The sequence below is a fragment of the Ictidomys tridecemlineatus genome, chromosome 15, assembly GCF_052094955.1.
Source record: "Ictidomys tridecemlineatus isolate mIctTri1 chromosome 15, mIctTri1.hap1, whole genome shotgun sequence".
Classification (NCBI taxonomy): domain Eukaryota; kingdom Metazoa; phylum Chordata; class Mammalia; order Rodentia; family Sciuridae; genus Ictidomys; species Ictidomys tridecemlineatus.
In genome coordinates this window covers 991,695-1,019,168 of record NC_135491.1, presented here as the reverse complement: position 1 = coordinate 1,019,168, position 27,474 = coordinate 991,695, and the positions used below count along the sequence as shown (strand labels likewise).

At 49.0% G+C, this 27,474-nt stretch overlaps 1 protein-coding gene across 7 annotated transcripts; it reads left to right on the top strand.

The window, feature by feature from the left end:
- The first annotated feature begins 163 nt into the window (after positions 1-163).
- Positions 164-27,401, top strand: Zbtb45 (zinc finger and BTB domain containing 45). 7 transcript variants are annotated; one of them, XM_040290848.2, is made up of 4 exons: positions 164-302; positions 2,483-2,538; positions 23,312-24,578; positions 26,627-27,401. In XM_040290848.2, the coding sequence occupies exons 2-4, from the start codon at positions 2,494-2,496 to the stop codon at positions 26,881-26,883; spliced, it is 1,569 nt and encodes a 522-aa protein (XP_040146782.2). In that variant the 5' UTR covers positions 164-302; positions 2,483-2,493; the 3' UTR covers positions 26,884-27,401. The 7 variants fall into 7 exon arrangements, with proteins under 7 accessions (XP_040146782.2, XP_040146783.2, XP_077889102.1 ...); XM_040290849.2 differs by lacking the exon at positions 164-302 and adding an exon at positions 446-601; XM_078032976.1 differs by lacking the exons at positions 164-302; positions 2,483-2,538 and adding an exon at positions 20,920-21,003.
- The last annotated feature ends 73 nt before the right edge of the window (positions 27,402-27,474 follow it).

Here is a 27,474-nt window from a genome sequence, read left to right as displayed (position 1 = left end):
GCCCGCCGCGCAGGCGCAGACCCACTCGCCGCCAACGGCTGGGCCGCCGCCGACGCCGCGAGGCCGAGCGCCGCCACGCGTCTCTGGGGGCTGCCGCTGGCCGCGTGCGGGGCGCTGCTGAGGCAGGGCCGGCTGCTGCCTGATCACCTCACAACGGCGCCACTCAAGCGTCCTCAGCCACCGCCGAGACACGCGCCACAAGCTCCGCGAACAACCGCTCGACCGCGCGCCCGCTCGCAGAAAGAGCCGCGGTTTGGGGGCGGGACAGAAATAACTGGCGCCGACGCCGACGCGCACGCGCGGTGAGCGCCGAACGCCCGGGGGCGGGGCTCAAGCCGGGCGCCGGGGGCAAGCCCGCGAGTACGCACGCGCCCGAGCGGGGTCGGCCCACCACGGCCAACCCCACTTCGGCACGACCTGGAAGGGGGCGTGGTTTCTTTGACGTCACCGCCGCAACTGAATTCGCGAGCTGGGCGTCTGCACCGTTAGCGGAGCGTGATTTCTGCCTAGCTCCACGTCCCCACCGAACGCGCGGTGGTGGGCTGCGTTCTCGAGCTTGGGCATTGCATACCTCCACTCAATCCCCGCCCTTCGGTTGGGGGTGAGACGTCTGCCGCTACGTCCCCACTGCTTCTGGAGAGGGGGCGGGCCCAACATGCAGTGGGTGTGGCGCAGGTGGAGGGGCGTTTGGCTAGGTTCTGCCTCGAGGTGGAGGCTATGGTAACCTCCGTATTGTTGAATTTTGGAAACTAGAGATCCACTAAGTCATATGCAGGCCAGTTCGTAAAGTTCTGCCCAAACCCCAAAGACTCCTTGTGTTTTAGCCAGCCCTATGTCTTTTTTTCCCATGTGGGCGAACTAAACCTCTAAAGTGAGGAGAGGGCCCGGTGCGGTGGTCCTGTAATCCCAGCGGCTCTGGAGGCTGAGGCAGGAGGATCCGAGTTAAAAGCCAGCCTCAGCAATTTAGGGAGGCCCTAAGCAACTCAGTGAGACTCTATTTCTAAATAAAATGCAAAAAGGGCTGGGGATGTGACTGAGGGGTTAAGCGCCCCTGGGTCATTTCCTAGTACCAAAAAAATAGAGTGGGTAGAGAAGCAGGTTCTGCGTCGATTACTTTCTTGGGAGAAAAAAGGGTCTGGAGGAGAGCAATCCCACAGAGGGGAGCAGGATCTGGCAGGGAAGATTCCGGGTCAAGGCGCGAGCTTGCGACTAAAGCTATCTGGGGAGCAGCGGGACCCGAGGAAGGGGGACCCTGCAGGAACTCGCAGGAAGAAACGCCATGGTCTGCGGCTTTCTGCAGAGCGCTGGAGACAAGGTCTCCGGGGCTGGCCGCCAGGCCAACGTGGCCTTTATCGCGGCGAAGCCGGGGACCGCGGGCTTGTCCCCGCCCCTGCCTTTGTTCTGGCCCTGCTGGGCCGCTCAGTGCCCTCCCCAGTGCTGCCCCGCCGCCACGACCCGGCAGGGACCCTGGCTGGAGACTTGGACAGTCGCAGAGCAGCCACTTGGGCGGCTGAGGCAGGAGCATCCAAAGTTCCAGGCCAGCCTGAGCAAACCAGCGAGATCCTGTAGCCCAAAAAAGAGTGGAAGATGGTAGTGGCTAGCCCTGGAGCTGCCCCCAAACATCTGCACAGGAAGAACAGTTCAGGCAAAAACAAATGCAAAGATTCTGAGGCAGACTAGGATAAGCAACTGGTAAAGTGAAAAGCAGTGAAGTGAGGGGTCTGTAGGAATTGCCCAGAGAGGTGACTGTACATCCAGCAGGTCCTAGAGAGAGGTTGGGGCCCCTGGCACCCTATGTTGGCTGTCCCTTTACAGGCCTTCCCCTGGCAGAGCCCCCCATTCCCATCTCCTAGGTCCCCAGTGTGAACCTTCATCTCCAGTGTGGGGCAACCACACAAGCTGGTGACATGCAGTATCAATAGCAGGCCTTGGACCATCCCCTCACCACCAGGCACCAGGCTGCTGTCTCTGTATTATCCAGATGAGGAAAATGAAGCTTTGGAAAGTGCTAGGACAGCACTGGAGGAAGGGAGAGCAGGCAGTCCCAAGAATAGTCCAGGGATGGGCCAAACAGGGCCAGGGCAAGACCTTTCCTCAGGTCTTCTCTGGGAAAAGCTGGACAGCCAGAGGCCCAGAGGTATATGACAGGACAGGAGTTTGCCTTGGCTCTTTCCCCAGGGAACCAAGCCCTTGCCCTCTGTACTCCTTGCTCACCCTCTAAAAAGACTCACTCCTTGGTCCACCAGGAATAATCTGGCCTTGCAGACAGGGCTTCAAGGGGGGGAAACAATGTGCAGGGGCTGTTCAGACTGCATCCAGAGCAGCTGATGACTGCCCACCACCCCAGTTGAAGACCTGGCCACGGATAGCCACCTCACCTCTCTTCCTTCCCTAAACTCCACACCTGTGTCTGGTTCTCCCTTCTACCCTTAGGCATCACCCCAAACCCATGCATCACTGAATGTGTCTCTGTTTTTTACAGGAACGCTCATCATGGATTTCGGGCCTATCTGGATAAACCAAAATGATCTAATCTTGGTATGTTGAATTTTATCTGCAAAGACTCTTTCTAAAGTTTATATTACAGGTGTATCTTCTTGCGGGGTACAAAATTTAACTCACTATGCCCCTATCTTGTGCTTATTTGTATCTCCAAAAAGATATTTTGAAGTACTTGTGAATATGAAGTTATTTAGAAATAGGGCCTTTGCAGATTTTAAGTAACAATGAGGTCACACTGAAGTAGGCTAAATTTTTTTTATTTGTACCTGGAATTGAACCCAGGGGCACTTAAGCACTGAGCCACATCCCCAGTCCAGCCCCAGCCCTTTTTATATTTTATTTAGAGATAGGGCCTCACTGTGTTGCAGAGGCTGGCTTTGAATTTGTGATCCTCCTGCCTCAGCCTCCCAAGTCTCTTGGGTTACCAGCATATGCCACTGAATCCAATTGGAATAGAGTAAATCTTAATCTAATATGACTGGTACCTTTAGAAGAAGATATGTGTACACAGGGAAAACATTTGTAAAAAGATAGAAGCAAAATCCTGGGCATGTAATCCTAGCTACTTGGGAGAATGAGACAGGAGGATGGCAAGTTCAAGGCTAGCCTCAGCAATTTAGTGAAAGCCTGGGTCAAAATAAAAAGGACTGGGGATGTAGCTCAATCAAAAATATCCATGGGGGGCTGGGGATGTGGCTCAAGCAGTAGCGCGCTCGCTTGGCATGCGTGCGGCCCGGGTTCGATCCTCAGCACCACATACCAACAAAGATGTTGTGTCCGCCGAGAACTAAAAATAAATATTAAAAATTCTCTCTCTCTCTCCCCTCTCTCACTCTCTCTTTAAAAAAAAAATATCCATGGGTTCAATCCTCAGTACAAAAATAACAATAATAGTAAAGAGCTGGGGATGTGGTTCAGTGGTAGAGCACCCCTGGGTTCAATCTTCAGTATCCAGTAGTGAAAAGGGGAGCAGACAGAGATTGGAATTATGTGTTTGGAGGCAAAGAAATGTTGGCCAAGAGTATTCAGAAACCATCAGACAGGCATGGGACACAATCTCCCCCCATAAATTCCCAAAGAAACCAACACTACCAAAAACTATAATTCAGATTTCTGGCCTGTGGAACTCTGAGAGAATAAATTTTTGTTGTTTTTAAAAACGCAGTTTGTAGTATTTTGTTTTGGGAACCCTAGGAAACTCACAGCCTCTCCTCTCAGTCACTGACACTCACTGTTCACTATGGATTTGCCTTTTCGAGAGATTCCCCTATGAATATTTTTTCTTTTCATTTTTAAAAAATTCATTGCTGTTATTGCTGTTCCCCCACACACACTTTTTTTTCGTTTTGTTTTGTTTTTGGTGTTGGTGTTGTTTTCATACTAGGGATTGAACCTCTAAGCTATACTCAGCCACTGAATCACATCCCCAGCCTTATTTTGAATTTTATTTAGAGACAGGGTCTCACTGAATTACTTAGTGCCTCACTTTTGCCGAGGCTAACTTTGAACTCATGATCCTCCTGCCTCAGCCTCCTGAGCTGCAGGGATTACAGGCATGCACCGCCACGCCCAGCTTGTACTGTTTTTAAAAAAATATTTTTTTAGTTGTCAATAGACCTTTATTTTTCTTCAATATTTTTAGTTGTTTAGGGCACTTACCACTGAGCCACAGCCCCAGTCCCCCACCTATACTTTATTATGCCATTTTCCTTCCTTAATTGCCCATACTGTCCCTACTGCCTCCTTTTCCTCATCCTTTCTTTCTGGACTCCTGAGAGTCCTCTGGCAGGATTGATGCATGGAAACCTCTGAATGGCATGGCTTAGACTACCCACTGCTACCCATCAGGGAGGCTCCATCACAGGCCTTTCTGGTGGACTCATTGCCCAGTGAAGACTCCAGGCAGCCACTCTCCACCTGTGCTCCCTGTGATACTATGATATACAGCCTTACACAGACAGGATACCCTTGCTGGCATCTCTCTGGGCTTATACCTAGAAAGGGAATTGTATATGTCAGTTTGACTAGGCCAAGGTGGTCCCCAAGTATTTAGTCAAATACTATTCTAGATATTTTTGGTTTGGGGTGTTTTTGTTTGGTATTTTTTGTTTGTGCTATTTGGTTTTGTTTGTGGTGCTGGGGATTGAACCCAGAGTTATTGAGTACTTTTATTTTTTGAGACAGCTTCTTGTTGCCAAACGCTCCATCCTTGTTCCCGATGCCAATCCAATAACAAGGACATGGTTTTGAGTAAAAGGAAAATGGTTTATTGCTTTGCTAGAAAAGGAGAAACGTGTATGTGTGTGTGTGTTAAAGAGGTTCTCAGTCTAGAGTTGTTAATTCACTTGTTAATTTGGGAGGTATTGGTTTCTGTGATCTTCCTGTACCATCCCCAAAGTCTGTATTACTTTGTTCCGGTGATGGGTGTGTGTACTCAAGGACAGATAATTCTGCCTAGGTTGGGAAAGAAAGGTAATTTTCCCGGAGGTTAGGGAGTGGGGAGTAATTAGGGAGGAGCAGGGACGGAGGAAAAGAAAGAAATGTGTGCACTTTAAAAGTAAGTTTGGGGGGGGGGCTGGGGTTGTGGCTCAGTTTTAGAGCTAGCTTGCCTAGCACCTGTGAGGCTATAGGTTCAATTCTCTGCACCACATATAAATAAAATAAATATATTTTTGTGTAACTACAACTTAATAATAATTATTTTTTTAAAAAATAGGTTTTTTAAACCTATTTATCCCCAGCAGGGCTGGGGATATATAGCTCAGTTGATACAGTGCTTGCCTTGCAAGCCCAAGTCCCTGGGTTAAATCCTCAGCACTACTAAATAAGTAAATAAACAGATTGCAATTTTAAAGCATAAAGTAGACCACTGTTATTGCTTTGGTAGCAAAGGAGAAACACGGTTGAAGCTGCCCTGGAACTTGCGATCCTCCCATACAGGTATGTGCCACCATGCCCAGCTCACTTTAAAGTCTACATCTAGTCTGAAGCTAGAGAATCACAAGTTCAAAGTCAGTCTCAGCAGTTCAGCCAGTCCCTAAGTAATTTAGTGAGATCTGTCTCAAAATAAAAAATAAGAAGAGCTGGGGATGTGGTTCAGGGGTTAATCCCTCCCTAGGTTCAATTTCTGGTACCAAAATAAATAAATAAAATATACACTGGTAGCACATGGTGGAGCATAACCATGTAATCCCAGCAATTCGGGTTGGGGCAGAAGGATCACAAATTTAAGGCCAGCCTCAACAATTTAGTGAGGTCATAAGCAACTTAGCAAGACCCTGTCTCAAAATAAAAAATAAAAAGAGCTGGAAATGTGGCTCAGTGGTTAAGTGCCCCTGACTTCTGTTGAAGAAAGGAAGGAAGGAAGGAGGGAGGAAGGGAGGGAAGAAAGAAAGAAGGGTGGGCTGGGATGTAGCTCAATGGTTAAGCACCCATAGATTCAATTCTGAGTACCAAAAATAAAAAAAATAAATACATTCACAATATCGTGCAACCACCAACTATCCAGTTTTAAAATATTTTCATCATTCCAGAGAGAAACTCCAGGGGCTAGGGTAGAGAGCACTTGCCTCAGCACCACATAAAAATAAATTTAAAAAAATAAAGGTATATTGTGTCCATGTACAACTTAAGAAAAGTGGGGGGAAATTCCATACCTGTCAGCAATTACTCCCCATTCTACTCTCTCATTAACCCCTGGCAAATACTACTGTGCTTTCTGTCTCTGCTGGACTTTGGGGTGGAGAGTGTTGTTTTCTGGTTCTTTAGGTTCTTTTTGGAAGAGTTAATTTTGTTTCTAGGCTTGTTTTGTTTTGTTTTGTTTGTAGTATCAGGGATCAACCCAGGGCATATGCTAAACAAACTCTATCATTGAGCTATATCTCCAACCTGAGTCTATGGACTTTTTCTTTCTTTTATTTATTTAATTTTTTTCTTCCTACTGTAGGTAGATGGTTTAACCTTGAGCAGGTGATTAGGGGTAGGGGATGGACATATATGTATGTTGTACTGTGTTTTACGGGCAGTACAACATATATATATATATATATATATATATATATATATATATATATATATATATATATATATATATATATATATCAAAGAGAGTTCATAAGTCACAGGACTGGGAATCACAGGGAACTTTATCACAAAAGGCAAACATCTGGAAAATGGAAATTGGTGAGCCAAACCTCGCCTTTAAGGAAAGGATTGTTTCAAGGTCATGTAACACCAACCCCTTGTGATCAGATCCTCACAACCCTCACATTGTGACCAGGTCATCTGAACCCTCACCAAGGAAATTGGCTGAAGGCTATACAAAGGGTAAGAAAAGCCAGGTGGCTCACCCTGGCTCTGGAGGCTGAGGCAGGAGAATCAGTGTCAGCAGATGAGGCACTAAGTAACTCCATGAAACCTTGTCTCTAAAATGAATACAAAATAGGTCTGAGGATGTAGCTCAGTTGTCAAGTGCCCCTGAGGTCAATCCCTGGTACCTCACAAAATAAAAAGGGTAAAAAACACACTTAAAGAGGGAATGAGAAACTAAGGTAAGAAACCAAAACCCTTGGGCTGGGGATGTGGCTCAAGTGGTAGCTTGCTCGCCTGGCATGGTGCGGCCCGGGTTCGATCCTCAGCACCACATACAAACAAAGATGTTGTGTCCACCGAAAACTAAAAAATAAATATTAAAAAATTCTCTCTCTCTCTCTCTCTCTCTCTCTCTCTCTCTCTCTCTCTCTCTCTCTCTCTCTCTCATCTCTCTCTCTCTTTAAAAAAAAAAAAAAAAAAACCACTCCATTCTCTTCAGAGGCTGTCTGTGCAGTGCCCTGCAGTGTTCCTGATCCGCATTTCTCATTTTTCTAATAAATTCATGTCTATACTTTGTGCACCTCTGTTGAATTCTTCCTAGGGGACCACAAGAACTGGTGTTTTTGAACACCTCCCCTACCCCAACCCCACCACACACACAGCTGCTTTGGCTTCATCTTCTGCCACAGGACTAGGGACTAAAACCTTGTGCTCTACTAGTGAGCTACATCCCTGGGTTTGTTTTTTTTCCTTTTCCTTTTTTTTTTTTTTTTTTTTTTTTGGTACCACCAAGGATTGAACTCAGGGCATTTAACACCTGAGCCACATCCCCAGCCATTTTTAATTCCGGGTCTTACAGTTGCTTAGGACCTTGCTAAACTGCTGAGGTTGGCTTTAAACTCATGATCCTTCTGTCTCAGCCTCCTGAGTCACCAGAAATACAGGCTTGCACCACCAGGCCTGGCCATAACTCTCCTTTTTATTTCTTATTTTATGAGAGAGTCTTGTTAAGTTGCCAAGGCTGGACTTAAACTTACAATCCTCCAGCCTTAGTCTTAAGAATTCCAGGGGGACTGTGGCTCAGTGGTAGAGCGCTTGCCTAGCACATGTGAGGCACTGGGTTCAATCCTTAGCACCACATAAAAATAAATAAAATAGGGGCTGGGGTTGTAGCTCAGTGGTTGAGCGCTTGCCTGGCATGCATGAGGCACTGGGTTCGGTTCAATCCGCAGCACCACATAAATACATAAATAAATAAAATAAAGATATTGTGTCCATCTACAACTAAAAAAATTCTTTTTTTTTTTTTTAAAGAGAGAGTGAGAGAGGAGGGAGAGAGAGAGAGATAGAGAATTTTTAATATTTATTTTTTAGTTCTCGGCGGACACAACATCTTTGTTGGTATGTGGTGCTGAGGTTCGAACCCGGGCCGCACGCATGCCAGGCGGGCGCGCTACCGCTTGAGCCACATCCCCAGCCCCTAAAAAAATTCTTAAATAAATAAAAAAATGCATTCTATCTATATACAACTACATAAAAATACATTTTTTTAATTGAAAAATAAAAATAAAGAATTGCTAGGAGTCCAGGCATGGGCCACCATGCCTGGCAATTGTTTAACCTTTTGATGGAGGTTTATGATATGTAGAAATACATATAGTGAGTACCCCAGAAAACCAGCTTTGATATCAAAAACATTACTGGCTATCATGAGCCCTTGGTTCCCCTATAGCTGTCATCCTGACCTCCTAGAAAAATGTGCCCATTCATGAACACACATGGGGTTTTCACTTCTCTGCCTGGCTTCTACCCTAAATGCACATCCATGTGGCCCATGTCTCATTATATAAACACCCTGCACTTTACATTTTAAAAAATATTTTTGTTTTGAAACTGTCTCTTAATGTGTTGCCCAGCCTGGACGTGAACTCCTGGGCTCAAGCAGTCTTCTGGCTTCAGCCTCCCAAGTAGCTAGGGATACAAGCAGGCCCAGCCTGCACTTCCTTTGACTGCATTTGGGTTTCCCTCCTGCTTGTATTGATATAAATGCAGTTACTATGTGCAGTACCATACACAGTTTTTGACTGAGTATTTCTCAAGATGTAATGAGGAGCTGGCAGGTTTTAGCAGAGGGAGGCATATCTGATTGCCATTTCAAGGTTTCATGTTGGTAATATATAGGTGGGAGTAAGGTGGAAAACAAAAGATTATTGTCCCTGTAGGTCGTTGGAGAAAGCACTGGCTCTTTTCATTTACTCTTTGGAATCTCTTGTGGCTTCTCTAATACTACCACAAACTTGATAGCTTGAAACAAAAAATTGGTCTCTCACACTTCTGGAAGCCAAAAGAAGATTATCTCTGCCTCTTGCAGCTTCTGGTAGCTTTAGGCATTCCTGGGCTTGTGATTGCTTCACTCTGATCTTTAATACCACCATCTTCAAATCTGGGTTCTGACTCCAAATGCATCTTCTTCTGCGTGTCAGTGGTATGGACTAAATTATGTCCCCAGTCATTCATATGGTAAAGCCCTAATTCCTAATGTGATAGTATTTGTAATAATTGGGTTAGATAAAGTCAAGTGGGTGGGGGCCTCATGATGAGATTAATGTCTTTATAAGAAGAAGATCTGAGGGCTGGGGATGTGGCTCAAGCGGTAGTGCACTCACCTGGCATGCGTGCAGCTTGGGTTCGATCCTCAGCACCACATACAAACAAAGATGTTGTGTCTGCCGAGAACTAAAAACTAAATATTAAAAAATTGTTTCTCTCCTCCCTCTCTCTCTCTCTAAAAAAAAAAAAAAAAAAAAAAAAAAAAAAAAAAAAAGATCTGAGAGCTCTCACCTCCCACTGCAATATGCAAGAAGAATCCTCAAAATCAAACCTACCTTGCCACCACCTTGATTTTAGATTTCACTTCTAGAAATGTGAGTCTATATTTCCACAGCCTCTCTATTATAAGAATGCATGTCAATTTACATTTAGGGCCCACCAAATAATTCTGATGATGTCCCCTTTTCAAGATACTTAATCATTATTACAAAGACCATTATTTCTAATAAAGTAACACTTAAAGGTTTCAGGAATTAGAGTCATTTTCAGTTTAGTGCAATTGCTGTATCACAAATGGGAAACCCAATTCTAGAGAGGAAAAGTGGTCCATCAGAGCGCCTTAGCCTGTATGAATCCAACCCACTCCTGGACCTATGGGGTGTCTTCACCTCTTCTGTCTACTGCCTTCCCAAAGAAGCTATGTCTTCCATGAAGGGCAAGGATAGAAAGGGACAGCAGACACTGAGTTTCCTACTTTCCCCTGCAGAGAGGAAGCAGGGCACCTGGGAGAGAAGACATATTCGAGGATTCCAGGCAATGTCTGAGGCGAATCTGAAATACCTTGATACGAAATAAAGTTAAGACATGCCTCAAAATGGTAGGGATATGTTAAAAGGACACAGAAGCGAAATTTGAGGATACAACTTCACATCAGAAAGAATTGTGCCCAAGCTGGGAGCCATGGGCACACCTGTAATCTCAGGTTCTTGGAGGCTGAAGCAGGAAAACTGCAAGTTCAAGGAGAGTCTAGGCAATTTAGTGAGACTCTGTCTCAAAATAAAAAACAAAAAGGGCTGGGGATATGGCTCAGTGGTAGAGCTTTTGTCTAGCATGTTCAGGGCCATGTGTTTGAGCCCCAGCACTGCAAAACAGAGAGAAAGAGTCTGAAACATATACCCATCTGCTACCATATGATGCTGCCTTTTAGCTACTCCTCATTCTGAGAACTTGGCATCAAGCTTGCCTTTCCGAAGGGAACTCTATTTCAGGGGAACACATGGCCCCAGCTCTTGCTTATAGAAGAATGCATCCTGAAATTAGATGCTAAAATATGAAAAACATAATTTCTCAAGCCAAATCCCCCAGGGCATGCCTGAATTATCTACTTATGTTTACACAGGAGGCTCCTGGTATTAATATGGCTGCCTTGGGTACCTGAGCAGGCAGAGCATACTCAGATGTACATACCTATCATAAAATTTAATTTATCCATTGGGCAGAAATTAATAAAAAAGAACAATTATACTTTTTTTGAGAGAGAGAGAGAGAGAATTTTTTTAATATTTATTTTTTAGTTTTCGGTGGACACAACATCTTTATTTTATTTATTTTTTTTTTTATGTGGTGCTGAGGATCGAATCCAGCACCCCGTGCCTGCCAGGCAAGTGCCCTACCTGAGCCACATCCCCAGCCCCCCCAAAAATAACAATTATAATAATATTCTGTAATAAAATTGTCAGCATTAATACTTTTTTTTTGGTATTGAGGATTGAACTCAGGGGCATTTAAACACTGAGCCACATCCTCAGCTCTTTATTTTTAATTTATTTTTATTTATTTATTTTAGTTATAGATGGACACAATTCCTTTATTTTATTTTATATATTATTTTAATGTGGTACTGAGGATTGAATCCAGTGCCTCACACATTCTAGGCAAGAACTCTAACACCAAGCCACAACCCCAGTCTGTATTTTTGTTTATATTTTAGACTTTTTTAAGTTAAGTTGCTTAGGACCCCACTAAGTTGCTAAGGCTGGCCTCAAACTTGTGGTCCTCCTGCCTTAGCCTCCCAAGCTACTGGGATGACAGGCCAGCACCAGCATCACTAATCTTGAGCTTTGGGGCAATTTTTACACAAAACAAAATTATGTGAACACAAGCACAGTGATAACCAAGATAGCTATGGATAACTAAGGGGCAGGATGTGTACATTGCTAAATGTCAGACTAAGGAACAATTCATGTCCCAAGCAGGACAGCTGGAATTTTATCCCACTACTCATAATGACATTCAATTTAAATTTATGAATCCTTGCAGCTGGGCACGATGGTACAGGATTATAATCCTAGCAGTTTGGGTAATCCTAGCAGGAGGATTGTGAGTTCAAAGCCAGCCTCTGCAACTCAGCGAGGCCCTAAGGAACTCAGCAGATCCTGTCTCTAAAATATAAACAAGGCTGGGGATGTGGCTTAGTGGTTAAGCATCCCGGGGTTCAATTCCTTGTACCAAAATAAATAAGTAAAGTAAATAAATAAATAAAAATAAAATGGTTACTTTCCCCCCAGCCACTCTGGAGGCTAAAGCAGGAGGATCACAAGTTCAAGGAAAACCTGAGCAAATCAGTGAGACCCTGTCTCAAAATAAAAATAAAAAGGTGGAGGATGTGATTCAATGATAGAGTACTTGCCTGGCATGCACAAGGTGCTGGGTTTAATACCCAGTACTGAAAAAATAATCAAAGCCCAGGGAGGGGCTGGGGATGTGGCTCAAGCAGTAGCGCGCTCGCCTGGCATGCATGCGGCCCAGGTTTGATCCTCAGCACCACATACCAACAAAGATGTTGTGTCCGCCGAGAACTAAAAAATGAATATATATATTTTTTTAAGAGGAGGAAAAGTTTATTTTGGCTTATGATTTAAGAGGTTCAGACCATAGTCAGCAGGCTCCATTGCTCTGGGCTTAGGGTAAAGTAGAACATCACAGCAGAAGGGCATGGCGGAGGAAAATTCCTCAGCTCAAGGACCAGGGTGACCAGGAAACAGAGAGAGAGGGAGGAGCCAGGGACAAAAATGTATAATCCTCAAACCACATCCCTAGTAACCTACCTCCTCTAGCCACACCACAGTAACTGAAGTCACCCAGTAAAGAAGTACTTTCAAATTAGTAATCCATCAAATGAATTAACCCACAGATTATGTTATAGTTCTTATAACCTAATCATTTCAACTCCTGTATTAACATACAGTTTGGGGGATAGCTCATCCAAACCACAACATTCCACCTCTGGGTCCCCAAAACTCATGTCCATTTCATAATGCAAAATGCATGTGTCCATTTTCAAGAGTCCCCATAGTCTTAACAGCTCCAGTTTTGCCCAAAAGTCCAAGTCCAAAGTCTCATCTGAGGCTCAAGGCAAACTTTTTTTTTTTTTTTTTTTATTTTTTTATTTTTTTTTTTTTTTATTGTTGGTCGTTCAAAACATTACACAGTTCTTAATACATCATCTTTCACAGTTTGATTCAAGTGGGTTATGAACTCCCAACTTTACCCCGTATACAGATTGCTATTTCACATCAGTTACCCTTCCATTGATTGACATATTGCCTTTCTAGTGTCTGATGTATTCTGCTGTCTGTCCTATTCTCTACTATCCCCCCTCCCCTCCCCTCCCCTCCCCTCCCCTTTTCTCATCCCTGTTTAATGTAAATCTTCTTCTCAAGCTCTTCGTCCTTACCCTGTCCTTGTTTACTCCCCTTATATCAAAGGGGTCATTTGGTATTTGTTTTTTAACGATTGACTAGCTTCACTTAGCATAATCTGCTCTAATGCCATCCATTTCCCTCCAAATTCTATGATTTTGTCGTTCCTTAATGCAGAGTAATACTCCATTGTGTATAAATGCCACATTTTTTTTATCCATTCATCTATTGAAGGGCATCTAGGCTGATTCCATAATCTTGCTATAGTGAATTGTGCTGCTATGAACATCGTTGTAGCAGTGTCTCTGTAACATGCTCTTATTAGGTCTTTAGGGAATAGACCGAGAAGGGGAATAGCTGGGTCAAATGGTGGTTCCATTCCCAGCTTTCCAAGAAATCTCCATACTGCTTTCCAAATTGGCTGCACCAATTTGCAGTCCCACCAGCAATGAACAAGAGTGCCCTTTTCCCCGCATCCTCTCCAGCACTTATTGTTGTTTGACTTCCTAATGGCTGCCAATCTTACTGGAGTGAGGTGGTATCTTAGGGTAGTTTTGATTTCAAGGCAAACTTTTGATTATGAGCCCCTGTAAAGATCAAAGGCAAGTTGCATATATCTAATATATATTGGCACAAAGTAAGCATCCCTATTCCAAAAGGAAGAAATGGGGGCATAGAAAAAAGTGATGGGTCCAACACAAGACCAAAATCCAGCTAGGTAAACAAGTCCTGTAGCTCCAAGTTCTGTATTCAGTGCGCATAAGGGCAAAATCTGATCTTCAAAGGGCTTGTGCAGCTCCACCCTGTGGTCTTGCCAGTTGCAGTCCAAATGGCCTTTCTCTTAAGCTGGCTCTGTCCACAGCCAGCCTCTTCCCCCAGCAGATGTTCCATGTTGTTGGCATCTCTTAATCCAGAGTGTCTGCAGTGCATCTTTGGCTTCCTTCTCAGAGCCTCTGCATTGATCTTTCAGGGGCTGGATTCTAAGCTGCTGCACTTTCCCTGGCCTCCCAGGCCTTTCTCTGAAATTTCGTGTAAACTTCCATCACCCCTTAATTCCAGCGTCCTGCATCCATGCAGAACTAGCACCCTGTGAATGATGCTGAGGTCTGAAGCCAGCTCAAACTGTAGCCTGGCCCCCTTAGACCATTACTGCAGTGACCTCTGAATGCCTGGACAAACACAGTGAAGTGAATCCTGGGGAAACTTCTTTCTAGGCCACCCTATGCAAGCATAGGTCCAAGGTCTCTCAAACAAGTTTTCATTTCTACACCCTTAAGCCTGCAATGGGTGTGGTTTTGCTGACTCCTGAGATGCCCTCAGGGTATCTTTCCTTTGTCTCAGCAAAGTACTTAACTTCTCTTTATTGATGACCCTCTTTACAGTAAATTCCTTGGCCCCAATTTTACCTGGGATTCTTTGACCAACAAAGTTTTTCAAATCTCTCTGCTTCCAATTCTCACTGTAGACCTAGCTAAAGTCTGCCAGCAACACCCAGGCCTGAATGCTGTGCTTCCTTGAAATTTCTTCCACCAGATTATTAGTCCATTGCCTTTAAATTCACCTTCACAGAAAGTGTCAGGACATGGGCAAAATGTAGACAACTTCTTTGCTGGAATGTCACATGAATATTCTCTAGTCTGATTCCCAATAGAGTCCCCATTCCCCTCTGAAAACTCATGAGTACAGTCTTTACTGACCACATTTCTAACAGCATTCTGGTCTTCTGAGCTCCCACCAGAATTGCCCATTAAGCTCTGCCTACAACATTCTATGGCTTCTCCAGCCCATATATGTAGGAACGACGGGAAAAGCTCCATAAACTCAACAAGCCGAAACAATCCTTTACGTGTCGGAGGAGATTTTATTAGCAGGACATAGAGGCCAGTCGCAGAAGATAAGGGGGTGAAGGGAGAGGGAGAGGGAGAGGGAGAGAGAGGGAGAGGGAGAGAGGAGGAGAGAGAGGAGAGGAGGGGGGAAGAGAGAGAGGAGGGGGGAAGAGAGAGAGCAAAAATAAATATTAAAATTCTCTCTCTCTCTCTCTCTCTCTTTCTCTCTCTCTATCTCTTTATCTCTCTCTATCTCTCTCCCTCTCTCTTTAAAAAAAAAAAAATCAAGGCCTGAGGATGTAGCTTGGTGGTCAGGATGCAACTTGATTAAATCCCTAGCACAGCAACAAGAATAACAGGAGGGGCTGGGGATGTGGCTCAAGCGGTAGCGCGCTCGCCTGGCATGCCTTCGGCCCTGGTTCGATCCTCAGCACCACATACCAACAAAAATGTTGTGTCTGCTGAGAACTAAGAAATAAATATTAAAAAAAAAATTCTCTCTCTCTCTCTCTCTCTCTCCTTAAAAAAAAAAAAAGAATAACAGGAGGAGGAGGAGGAGGGGGAAGGGAGGGGGAGGGGGAGGGGGAAGGGAGGAGGAGGGGAAGGGAGGGGAGGGAGGAAAAAAGCTGGGACAAGGCCTGTGGGTCCACCAGGGCCTGAGGGTCCACCAGAGGCAAGGGCCTGAGCAGCCTGGGAGAAGGCCTGGCAGGGCCAAAGCCCCCTACCTGTCAGGGTCCATGGGCATGTGTACCAGGTATGCTAAGTAGTGAGGAAGTTCCTGGAGACGGGCCTCTAGGAACCAATCCTTGTTTATTATAGATGTTTTTTGGTTAAAAGAAGAGACTTAACCACCACCTTCAACACAATGGGCAGAGAGGGAGTGACTGAGGTCAGGTGTGGTACAGGTGGCTCTTCCTCCTGTGCTGGTTGTGGCTGCTCAGTTGCTCACCTTGGTAGTGAACCACTTCTCAGACCAGATGCTCCTGAATGGAATAGTGTAAGCTGACAAGATTAACAACACCTAGGTGGCCCAGGAGCCCAGAGGAAAATACTGAGACAGCAAGGGCAGGGACCAAGACTGTATTGTGTGATTGATGTGAACTGCCCACAATGTGCAAAGTGGTAGTGAAGTCATATTAGTGGGGAACAGGAATTGGGACAGCGACTCACAGTAAATGGGTCAAGGGAGCCCACCAGAAGGATGGAAATGGAGGGTGGTGAGGTTACACCACAGGGTAAATTTCACCAAGGATGGTTGAATTATTCACTTGAACTGAAAGAGCAAAGGTAGAGCAAAGGTAGCATCTAAGGGTGTGAAGGCTTGAGGCCCACATCCTAGGGGCAGGGAATTCCTAGCCCCTGGGCATCCAGTGAAGGTCCTTCCTGAGTTGCTCTTTTACATATGAAAGCTCTTTAAACCTTTTCTAACTTTCAGACCTTCTTTGCCTCCACCCCTCTCAGTAGACTCTTTTTTTTTTTTTTTTTTAAGAGAGAGTGAGAGAGGAGAGAGAGAGAGAGAGAGAGAGAATTTTTAATGTTTATTGTTTAGTTCTCGGCGGACATAACATCTTTGTTGGTATGTGGTGCTGAGGATTGAACCCGGGCCGCATGCATGTCAGGCGAGCGCGCTACCGCTTGAGCCACATCCCCAGCCCATCAGTAGACTCTTAATCTCTGGATGCCTTTACTTTTCTGGTAAATGCTACAGGCACCAAGCCTAGTCCCACCCATTGCTTCTACCACCTCCACAGAACTCTCCTGGGACTCCAAACTACATTATTAGGAGGCCCGTAGGGAATGTCAACTCAAGTCTTGAGGTTCCCATTTATTTCCTCTGTGGCTCAACCCTCCTCTGCTGCTACTTGCCTTGCCAGAGTCCCCTTTCAGAATCTACCCCCATCTGCCTCTTATGGGGAGGAGTTTCCATGGAGCATGATTAGCATGCTCCATGAATCCTGAATCCTGGGACCTGCATCCCACATCTGGCACAAACCAGGCTCACAGAATGGGACTTGGGTATTAGTTTTTTCTTCTAGACAGTAATAGCCAGAGAGGGTGACTCTGGATGATGAGCTCGCCTGGTAGTGACGCAGGATGGAGAGAGGCTGTGAACAGACACAGCTAAGGGGCCCTGGAGGATGCCTTTGTCCACTGATCCATGCCTCAGTCAGTGATAGACCCAACTCTGATCTTTTCTTTTTTTTAAAGAGAGAGGAGAGAGAAAGAGAGAATTTTTTAATGTTTATTTTTTTTAGTTTTTGGCAGACACAACATCTTTGTTTGTATGTGGTGCTGAGGATCGAACCCGGGCGGCATGCATGCCAGACGAGCGTGCTACCACTTGAGCCACATCCCCAGCCCCAACCTGATCTTTTCTTAAAAATTGGGAGCCATCTTGCCACAAAGCCATGAAAAGATAATTTTGGCTTTACTGTAAATTACTGCAAATTCTGAACCTGCTTGGAATGCCTGCCCGGGCCTTGAACTCACCCCTGCCTGGCTCTCTGACCAGAGAGCAGCCCTCTCTGAAACTTTAGTGACACCTCATAAATATTGGCCTTCCCTGGCCAGACAACGACCCTCTCTGAGGCTCTAATGGTCTTCATAAATTCTGATGTTGGAGCCAGCAAAAAATGTAAACTACCATTAGTGTGATGCTTGTCAGAGTTCTGTTATCTGTAACCCCGCTTTGTGTAACTTTCTGGGCTATAAAGCTGAGCTGCAGGAAAGCTGCTGTTGCTGTCTTGTTTCCCGCGGTTTGGGGTGGGAGAGGCAACCCGGCCAGTCGAAATAATAAGCTTGCTTTAATTTGATTTTAATTGGAGTCACTGGTCTTTTCTTGTGTCCTGGTCTAACATCAGCTCAGGGAGCCCAGTCACACTGGAGCTCAATTTCTTCTGCTCCTTTCAGATCTGTTTGGTACCTACTTCTCCCATCTTGGGCCTGGCCTCAGATTTTCAATATTTACAGGCCACATAGCTCTTCCCTGTTTCCTTAAACTGGTGTCGTCTACTGCACTCATTCATTCCTCAGAACACTCACATGAGCTGGGCTCAGTGGCACATGTCTGTAATCCTAGGGAGACTGAGGCAGGAGGATCACAAGTTTGAGGCCAGCCTCAGAAAATTAGTGAGACCCTGTCTCATAAAAATAAAAAAAGGACTGGGGATGTGGCTTAGTGGTTGAGCACCCCAATTCAATTTCCAGTATCTAGTGCAAAGCAAGAAAGTACAACCACTACAATAAGGTCTTGGGAAAAAGAAGCAAAATAAATATCTGCTTCAGGCTTGTGACCCTGGAGGCCACAGTTCTTGGGTGCCCTTGACTGCCTGAGAGTGGTCAGTGTTTGGTTCTTCCCATCCAGACCTCTCCTGACCTCCTGGGCCAGGTCCTCCATCTTCACATCTTTCTCAATCATCAGACCTCTTCCTTCAGGGCTGAGACCTTGGCTGAAGCTACTTGGGTTTTCTCCTCCTTACCTTGAGTCGATTGGGCAGACCTTCTGAGTTTGCTGCCTAGGTAGGTCCTTTGTCTTCCCTGTAGTCCCTTTTACATGCTGGTGGGACCTGCCTTCTCCACACTACCATTCTGCAACTCAGCCCATAGTTCCTCGACCTGCCTTGCCCAGGGGAGAACTACCTTCCTTCCACCACCCTTGAAGTTGCCCTTCCCAAACTCAGCTGGGCCTCCTCCAGTCAAGCCTCTCACTTTGACCCCAAGGCCCAGTGCTTGTAGGATGGAGTAGTGACAGCTCCTCTGTGAGGTGCCTGATGACTGTTGGAAAGGCAGAAATGAAGCATTTGATAAGAGGGAGGTGAAGGGTGGGTTTGTGTTCATCAGACAGGAGAACAAACAGATTCTTCCTGTGTGGAGGCCCTGGGTCTCCCGAGGGTACTTATTTTCTACTGCTACTGTAACATAGGACCACAAACTCAGTGGCTGAAAGCATTGTCTTTTTTCAGTTCACCATACCACAGGTTGTCTGCTCTGGGTCTCACAAGCTGCAACTGAGGTGTTGGCCAGGGGGCTCTTACTTGGAGGCTCTGGGGAAGAATCTGCTTACTCCAGCTCATTCAGATGTTGGCAGAATCCAGTTCCATGCTGCTGCGGGACTGGGGGCTTTGTTTTCCTGCTGGCTGTTGTCCAGGGCTCTTCTCAGACTTCCAGTCTTGCGTTCCGTCATCTGGCAGTCTTTACCTTCAAAGGCTCTTTCTCTTTTGACTTTCAGAACCCCGGAAAGTACCTGGGAACTACCTAAATAATTAAGGTTCAGCCTCTATTTTAAGATCAGCTGATTAATAACCTTAATTACAACTACACAGCCCCTCTCACCATGCAGTGTAATTACTCAGATAATATGATCACTGTTACAGTTTCTGGGTATTTAGGTACAAAATCGTGGAGAATCCTGCAGGGTCAAGCTAAGTGAAAGCCAGGGAACGGTGAAGCATCTGCCTGTTCCTGTGTTAGAGCAGAAGGCACCAAGTTGAAAGACATAGATGATCTTTCACCCTGGCAAACCCCCTGGACAAAAGATGCGGGTTGGTTCGAAGTCAGGGAGGACGCTGAGGACATCTAAGCTGTGTGAAAGGGTGCTACAGATGGAGAAAATGACTTGAGCCCACCTCCAGGTGGGCTCCAGCAAGGGACCAGAGGATGAAGAGGAATGACCTGAGATGAGAGGGGTTTTCAAAGTAATAGGAACAGATCCAGTGTGTGTGTGTGGGGGGACAGGCCAATTGGAGGGTGCAGAGTCTGAACAATGAGACCAGGCCTAGACCTGTTGTTGTCTCTGGGGTTTGCATGCCTGCTGTGCAGTGTCCAGTGTGTGTGTGGGGGGGACAGGCCAATTGGAGGGTGCAGAGTCTGAACAATGAGACCAGGCCCAGACCTGTTGTTGTCTCTGGGGTTTGCATGCCTGCTGTGCAGTGTCCAGTGTGTGTGTGTGTGTGGGGGACAGGCCAATTGGAGGGTGCAGAGTCTGAACAATGAGACCAGGCCCAGACCTGTTGTTGTCTCTGGGGTTTGCATGCCTGCTGTGCAGTGTCCAGTGTGTGTGTGTGTGGGGACAGGCCAATTGGAGGGTGCAGAGTCTGAACAATGAGCCAGGCCTAGACCTGTGGTTGTCTCTGGGGTTTGCATGCCTGCTGTGCAGTGTCCAGTGTGTGTGTGGGGGGGACAGGCCAATTGGAGGGTGCAGAGTCTGAACAATGAGACCAGGCCTAGACCTGTGGTTGTCTCTGGGGTTTGCATGCCTGCTGTGCAGTGTCCAGTGTGTGTGTGTGTGGGGGGGGACAGGCCAATTGGAGGGTGCAGAGTCTGAACAATGAGCCAGGCCTAGACCTGTTGTTGTCTCTGGGGTTTGCATGCCTGCTGTGCAGTGTCCAGTGTGTGTGTGTGTGGGGGGCAGGCCAAATTGGAGGGTGCAGAGTCTGAACAATGAGACCAGGCCCAGACTTGTTGTTGTCTCTGGGGTTTGCATGCCTGCTGTGCAGTGTCCAGTGTGTGTGTGTGTGGGGACAGGCCAATTGGAGGGTGCAGAGTCTGAACAATGAGCCAGGCCTAGACCTGTGGTTGTCTCTGGGGTTTGCATGCCTGCTGTGCAGTGTCCAGTGTGTGTGTGTGTGGGGGGGGGGGGACAGGCCAATTGGAGGGTGCAGAGTCTGAACAATGAGCCAGGCCTAGACCTGTTGTTGTCTCTGGGGTTTGCATGCCTGCTGTGCAGTGTCCAGTGTGTGTGTGTGGGGGGGGCAGGCCAAATTGGAGGGTGCAGAGTCTGAACAATGAGACCAGGCCCAGACTTGTTGTTGTCTCTGGGGTTTGCATGCCTGCTGTGCAGTGTGGAGGGCGTGGTTCCACCGAGTGGCATCCCCCACCTTTTTACTTTTATTTTGAGCTAGGGTTTCACTAAACTGCCCAACTGGCTTCGAACTTGCAGTCCCACGTGGCTGGGGTTACAGGCTGCACCGCAGAGCTAGGCCCCACCTCCGGTTTCCCGGTGCAGCTGAGTGACAGTTCTGGCCCCGCCCCCACCCGTCACCAGGGCGACGCCGGAAGCGTGCCCGGGTCCCAGATCCCTCGCGTCGCAGCCGCCCCGGCTCCAGCGATGTTCGGTTGGTTTGTTTATTTCCATCTCTGACGAGAGCCGGAAGTGCGGCCTGGCGGCGGCGGCAGATAGCCACGAAAACTCAGGAAACGTGCTGCGGCCTAGCGCTCCGCCTGCACCGCCACGGCCGCGGCCTGGGGTTCCGCCGGCGTTCTGGCCCGGAAGTGCGGCCTGGGAGTTGGTGAGCAGGAGGCGGCCACTGCAGGGCCAGGAGTCGGAGGTGGGGTCGGGCGGGCATCCCCCTGCCGCAGGGTCGGCAGGAGGCCGGGACGTGCTAGGGGAGGGGCCCCTGGCTGGGCTCGGAGCGCACGCTGCGAACGCGAGGGGGCGCTGCAGGACCGGAGCTCCTCGCAGGCCAGGGTGCGGCGGGGGACCTGGGTGGCGGGGGCCGCAGCGCGTGCGGTCGCCGCGGGTCGGAGAGGCGGCTCAGCGCGCACGGTCGGGCGCCAGCAGTGGTGCCCGGTGCGGGACCGGGCTCCTGGAGTCCAGCGCGTGGGCCAAGACTGGCTACGAGTGTGCGACGCCAGTCCCAGGAGGGTGGGCCTTTGTGGGGAGGAACCCAGGAGCGCCCCGCTGCCTCTGGGCTGGGGAATCAGCCCTTCGGGGAGCAGGGCGGGGCGGGCTGGAAAAAGAGGGTTCAGGCCTCGCGGGTTGGTGCTCAGATTTGTGCCCCGCCCTCCTTTCCGATACCCTGAAGAACGGTGCGGCTGGCGGAGACGAGCCTTTGTGGATGCAAAGGCTTGGCTCTGAGGAATTAATGCAAGGCCATGGAGGGTTCTGAGATCAGAAGGGCCCTGGTCTGTTAGGTCCGTACGGGCTCCCTCTGGCTGATGTGTTGGGGAATAAACCTGGAGGTGGAGGATGTGGAGGGAACCAGCAATGTTACTTCATCGGTGACTGGTGCCTAGTGGCTGGGGGTCTTGCTGGAAGATGGTTTTTGCAGATGGGGAGGGAAGAGTTGAGACTGAGACCCCCAACCGATCTTTAGGGTACAGGGGCAGGATTAAGTGGGGCTCCACTCCGGGGTGGTGACCCTGGAGAGACAAGTTGGTGGAGAGTAGACAGTCTCAGGGTTTGTCGATTCTCCCTCTTAGACCAGAAATCTGTACATTCTGGGTGTAAGATGACCAGAGTAAACTATCCCATTCCATAGACAGAAAAACAGGCCCTCTGGACACCTCCTTGATGGGTGAAGTAGCAATTTCTCAGAATCCCCTGGGGGTACCCCCCCTTCTGGTGACTGAGGCTGGGCAGTGCCTGGATCATAGGGTCACAGTTCACAAGAAGCATGAGGATTGCTCAGCCATGCTCCTTACATGGCTTCACACCGGCTGTGGCCTGCTGGTGCTTCACCCTTACCCATTCAGTCACAAGGTCCATATATAACGCCTCTCTATGTCACACACCCTGGGGCACCTGCCTAGCTGTTGACCAGCTTTCTACCTTCACTCCTATGTGACCAGGCATACTCCAGATGGATCTGACCAGGAGGCAGATGTGCCACCTGTGAAGACCTGCATATTCCAGTTAATGTAACCCCATTCTGGTGCAGCATTCCTGGGTCAGCACAGGAAATTAGCTGCAGTAAGATTGAGAAGTAGGAAAGGGAAGATCAAAAAAAGAAAAACAGGCAGAGTGGGGGCCACAACTAGCTGAATGAACACGGCTAGTGTTTCTGTATGAGGATCTGCTAAGTGAGGCAGGGCAGCTGGTCCTAAATGGGGGTTTCTAGCTCCTCTACACAGAGCTACACATTCAGAGGGAGGCTACTTAAGGATGGAGATATATATATTTAGAACTGGGGGTTGAACCCAGGGGCACTTAACCACTGACCCACATCCCCAGCCCTTTTCATATTTTATGTAGATATGGGATCTCCTTGAGTTGCTTAGGGCCTTGCTAAGTTGCCGAGGCGGCTTTGAATTTGAGGTCTTCCTACCTCAGCCTCCCCAGTGGCTGGGATTACAGGTATGCACCGCCGCACCTGGCTACTTAAGGATATTTTAATTGGGGTGGAGTGGGCCAAGAAGAGGAGGAGGTAAACCCTGCACCTTCAGGGATGGGGGAGCACCTGGGAACTGATATGCCTAACCCTTTTCCAGAGGGATGTTGGGGGCTGTGGAGGCAGAGGGCATTGCAGAAGAAGACTTGAGGTGGCTGAGTCCTGTGTGTTGTGAACCAGGACTGTGAGGGGCTGCTGGGGAGCTATGGGGTGGGCAAGGTCTAGAGTGCAGTGCACCCTTGGCCCTGCCCTGAACACTGGGAGAGGAGAGTCCTGGGCTGACCTCCTCTCCTGGTTCTTTTGTCCTATGTAGATGGCGGCTGCGGAGGCAGTGCACCATATCCACCTGCAGAACTTTTCTCGATCACTGCTTGAGACCCTCAATGGACAGAGGCTTGGTGGGCACTTCTGTGATGTAACTGTGCGCATCCGTGAGGCTTCCTTGCGAGCACACCGCTGCGTGCTGGCTGCAGGCTCCCCCTTCTTTCAGGACAAGCTGCTGCTTGGCCACTCGGAGATCCGCGTACCACCAGTGGTGCCTGCACAGACTGTGCGCCAGCTGGTTGAGTTCCTCTATAGCGGCTCCCTTGTGGTGGCACAGGGTGAGGCTCTGCAGGTGCTCACAGCTGCATCCGTGCTTCGCATCCAGACAGTAATAGATGAGTGCACACAGATTATCGCACGTGCTCGTGCCCCAGGAACCCCTGCACCAGCCCCCCTGCCAGCACCTGTGCCCCCACCGCTGGCACCTGCACAGCTGCGCCACCGCCTGCGTCACTTGTTGGCTGCACGACCCCTGGGGCACCCTGGTGTAGCACATAGCCGCAAGCAACGCCAGCCTGCACGTCTTCAGCTACCTGCACTCCCAGCCAAGATAGAGGGTCCTGATGCAGACCCAGTACTTCCAGTTCCCGAGGATAGAGGTGAGGATGAGGAGGACACCGATGGCGAAACCGACGGCGAGGATGGTGACGGTGGTGGCCCAGGTGAGGGCCAGGCGCCCCCTTCTTTCCCTGACTGTGCAACTGGCTTCCTCACTGCTGCTGCGGACAGCGCTCGAGAGGACCCACCTGCCTCTGCTGGCCTCACTGACTATGGCAGTGCAGGCAGAGATTTCCTTCGCGGGGCTGTGGTGGCCGAGGACGTGTTTCCAGAAAGCTATGTATCTGCTTGGCACGAGGAGGGTGGCACTGCCACAGAAGGCTGTCCTGCTGAGACCCCTGCTCCACCTGACTGCTCCCTGGCAGGACCCCGGGTGCCTGGCGTGAAAACCTCAGGAATGCCTGTAGCACTTTTCCCCTTTCACCTGGGCACGCCAGGGCCACCCCAGCCAACCCCTCCTGCACCATCAGGGCCAGCTCCTGCACCCACATCTACCTTCTACCCTGCACTCCAGCCTGAGGCCGCCCCCAGCACTCAGCTTGGGGAAGCCCTGGCCCCGCCTGTGGTGCCTGCCAGTGCCCCTTCAGGTCCCCCTGTTCGTGTTCCCGGAGCAGAGCAGCCTGCCTACGAGTGTAGTCACTGCCGTAAGACGTTCAGCTCTCGGAAAAACTACACCAAGCATATGTTCATCCATTCTGGTGAGCCAAGGGGATCCGGGAGGACCACCTTTCTCAGCCCCCTGGTCACTGGAGATTCAAGCCCTAGGGGCAGTTGGGCACTGATGTGGTTTTATTGCTTTTGTGTTACTCCAGGGGGGCTGGAAATTGAACCCTCCAAATATGAGGCATGTGGGGGGGGAGTCTCATGAGTAATAGGTACTCTTGCCTGTGTCTTCCCCTCCTGTTTTGGGGGATGGGGAATCCTGAGCCTGGATTAGGGTGCACACCTATAAATCCAGGCCTTTGAAAAGTTTGTGGTGGGGCCTGGAGGGGGGCAGGAGAGATGGAGCAGGAATTGGGGTATGGGGGTAGAGCTCCAGGTAGTCTCCCACATCTCTCCAGCTGTTCACTAGGTGGTTGGGGCTTGAGGTACAGTCAGGTGTGTTCCCTGACCTAGGAAGAGTGGGGGAAGCTGGCAGAGGGGCAGCTGAGTGAAGGCTGAGGAGTAGCCCTGTGGGCTGGAGTTTTAGGAGAAGACATGGCCACAGTATGTGAACCGCACAGGCCCCGAGGGGAACCAGGCCTCAAAGACCATGGGGAACTTCCTTCTGATCTTGGCCAGGAAGGTGTCTCCCCAGGGCCAGGGAGCAGTAGAGCAGGAAGGTGGCCTGTGGTGGTGGTGGGTAGGTCCTGGGTAAGGTTGTTTCTCGGGGACTGGGTTGGGACAGGAGTATGAAAAGCAGAAGCTGGCCAGCCGGCAGAGCTGACCATTGTCAGGAAAACCAAAACCATTACAGTGGGACTGAATCCAGAGGCTCTTCAGGGGCCAGAACTTGGGATTTGACTTTGAGGTGTGGGAAAGCCGTCGGTGTTGTCTCAGTTGGGGAGTGACATAGATGTCACAGATCAAAATCTCCATCTGGTTGCTATCCTGCCCGACACAAGGGAGCTGGGTGATGGGCATGCAGAATGCTGCCAGGACTCCAAGGTAGTGACAACCTTGCAAGACATGTATGACCTAAGCCAAGTGCCCAAGCCTGGTTGGTCTGGAGACAGTCACCCTCACCCTACCCCAGCAGGCGCTGCCCTGCAGTCCCTTGGTCAATGCATGATGACTGGAGAGCCTAACCGTCTGCCTCCCCTGCAGTCCAGGGTGATGAGTGCAGCCTCTCACCCTGGGGACAGTGTAGTGGCAACAGTCAGGATTCTGACTGGGGATTCCAGCAGGAAGGGGCAGATGTGTCCTGATCTCTCCTTGTGTAGGCATGCTGGGCCTTACTAGACTGTCCTTAAAATAGTAACTGGCAAAGCGGGGTGCAGTGGCACACCTCTTTAATCTCAGCAACTCAGGAGGCTGAGGCAGGAGAATTACAAGGCTAGTCTGTGCCACTTAGTGAGGCACTATCTCAAATACATTAAAAAGGTTAGCCGGGCACCGTGGTGCACATCTGTAATTCTCATGGCTGGGGAGGCTGAAACAGGAAGATCTCCAGTTCAAAGACAGTCTCAGCAATGGTGAGGCACTAAGCAACTCAGTGAGACCCTGTCTCTAAATAAAATTCAAAATAGGGCTGGGGATGTGGCTCAGTGGCCTAGGGTCCCTGAGTTCAATCCCTGGTACCCCCCCACCCCAAGAAAAAAAGAGCTGGAGATGTAGCTCAGCCGTACAGTGCACCTGGACTCAATCCACAAAATAAAATTAAAAAAAAAATAAAAGGAAAAAAGAATAGTGATTGGCAGTCAGAGAGTTCAGAAGGCTCTACCTATATAGGCCCAGTGTTAGGGAGGAAGGTCCTGAAAGTCCGGGGAGTTCCCAGTGGGGAGTCCAGACACAAGTGGATATTCCAGGGCAGGGTTCCCTGCTGGGGCATACCTGCCAGACAATGGCACCCTTGGATGAAGGTGTGGGTCCAGGAGAGGGGCTCCCTGTGGAGCAGGACTCCAGAATTGGGAAGTTTCCCTGACAGGCTCTTAATCCTGGGGGGTAATGGCTACTTAGGGAGGGGAGAGGACCAGAGCCCCTGCCATAACAGGTGCCGGGAGAGCTGAGTGGTCTGACGCATATGTACTGCCCTCCTTGTCCCCAGGTGAGAAGCCACACCAGTGCGCAGTGTGCTGGCGATCCTTCTCGCTGCGCGACTACCTGCTCAAGCATATGGTCACACACACTGGCGTGCGCGCCTTCCAGTGTGCAGTTTGCGCCAAGCGCTTCACACAGAAGAGCTCCCTCAATGTGCACATGCGCACACACCGGCCGGAGCGCGCTCCCTGCCCCGCCTGTGGCAAGGTCTTCTCGCACAGAGCGCTGCTGGAGCGCCATCTGGCTGCGCACCCTGCCACCTGACGCGGGATCTGGCTACACCCACCAAGAATCGACTGCGCCCCACAGCAGTTGGCTACTGCTGCCTTCCTTCACCACCACTCCACTCTTCCCTGCCCTATCCCTTTCTCCAGACTGAACCTGGGGCCCAGCCTTGGTGTAGACAGGGCACAGGGCCTGCTCCGTCACTCCTCTCTTCCACGTCCTTGGACCCTCTAGGTAGGGCAAGGTCCACAAAGGGGACAGTCAGAGACCTGGCCACTAAGAACTGGACCATTTCCAGTCTGAAAGTAGGCTCACAGGCCCTAGGAACTGGGTCCAGGGTTTAAATCTCTGGTGTTGATTTGCGCGCGCCTCCCATTAGCTGTAGGGTTGGGATACAGCTCTGTCTGAATATTGGTTGAATGATGTCCCTGGGCCCCACTTGGCACTACCCCTTCCTCATCCAGGGCCTGAGAAAGCCCAGATGGACCCATCATGGAATAGGTCAGACCTTGGAACTCTCACTTCTCACTTTATAATAAAAGACTCTGGTCAGTGCATACTGCCATTGTAGACTGGCTGGGCTAGGAACATCAGGCTTCGGCATCCACGTTTCTGGGCAGCACCCTGCCG

Excerpts from the sequence above, each read along its gene's own strand:
- Zbtb45 (XM_040290848.2), top strand. The coding sequence starts at position 2,494 with ATGGATTTCGGGCCTATCTGGATAAACCAAAATGATCTAATCTTG. Across the intron at positions 2,539-23,311 it reads ACCAAAATGATCTAATCTTG|ATGGCGGCTGCGGAGGCAGT; the intron begins GTATGTTGAATT and ends TGTCCTATGTAG. Across the intron at positions 24,579-26,626 it reads GCATATGTTCATCCATTCTG|GTGAGAAGCCACACCAGTGC; the intron begins GTGAGCCAAGGG and ends CCTTGTCCCCAG.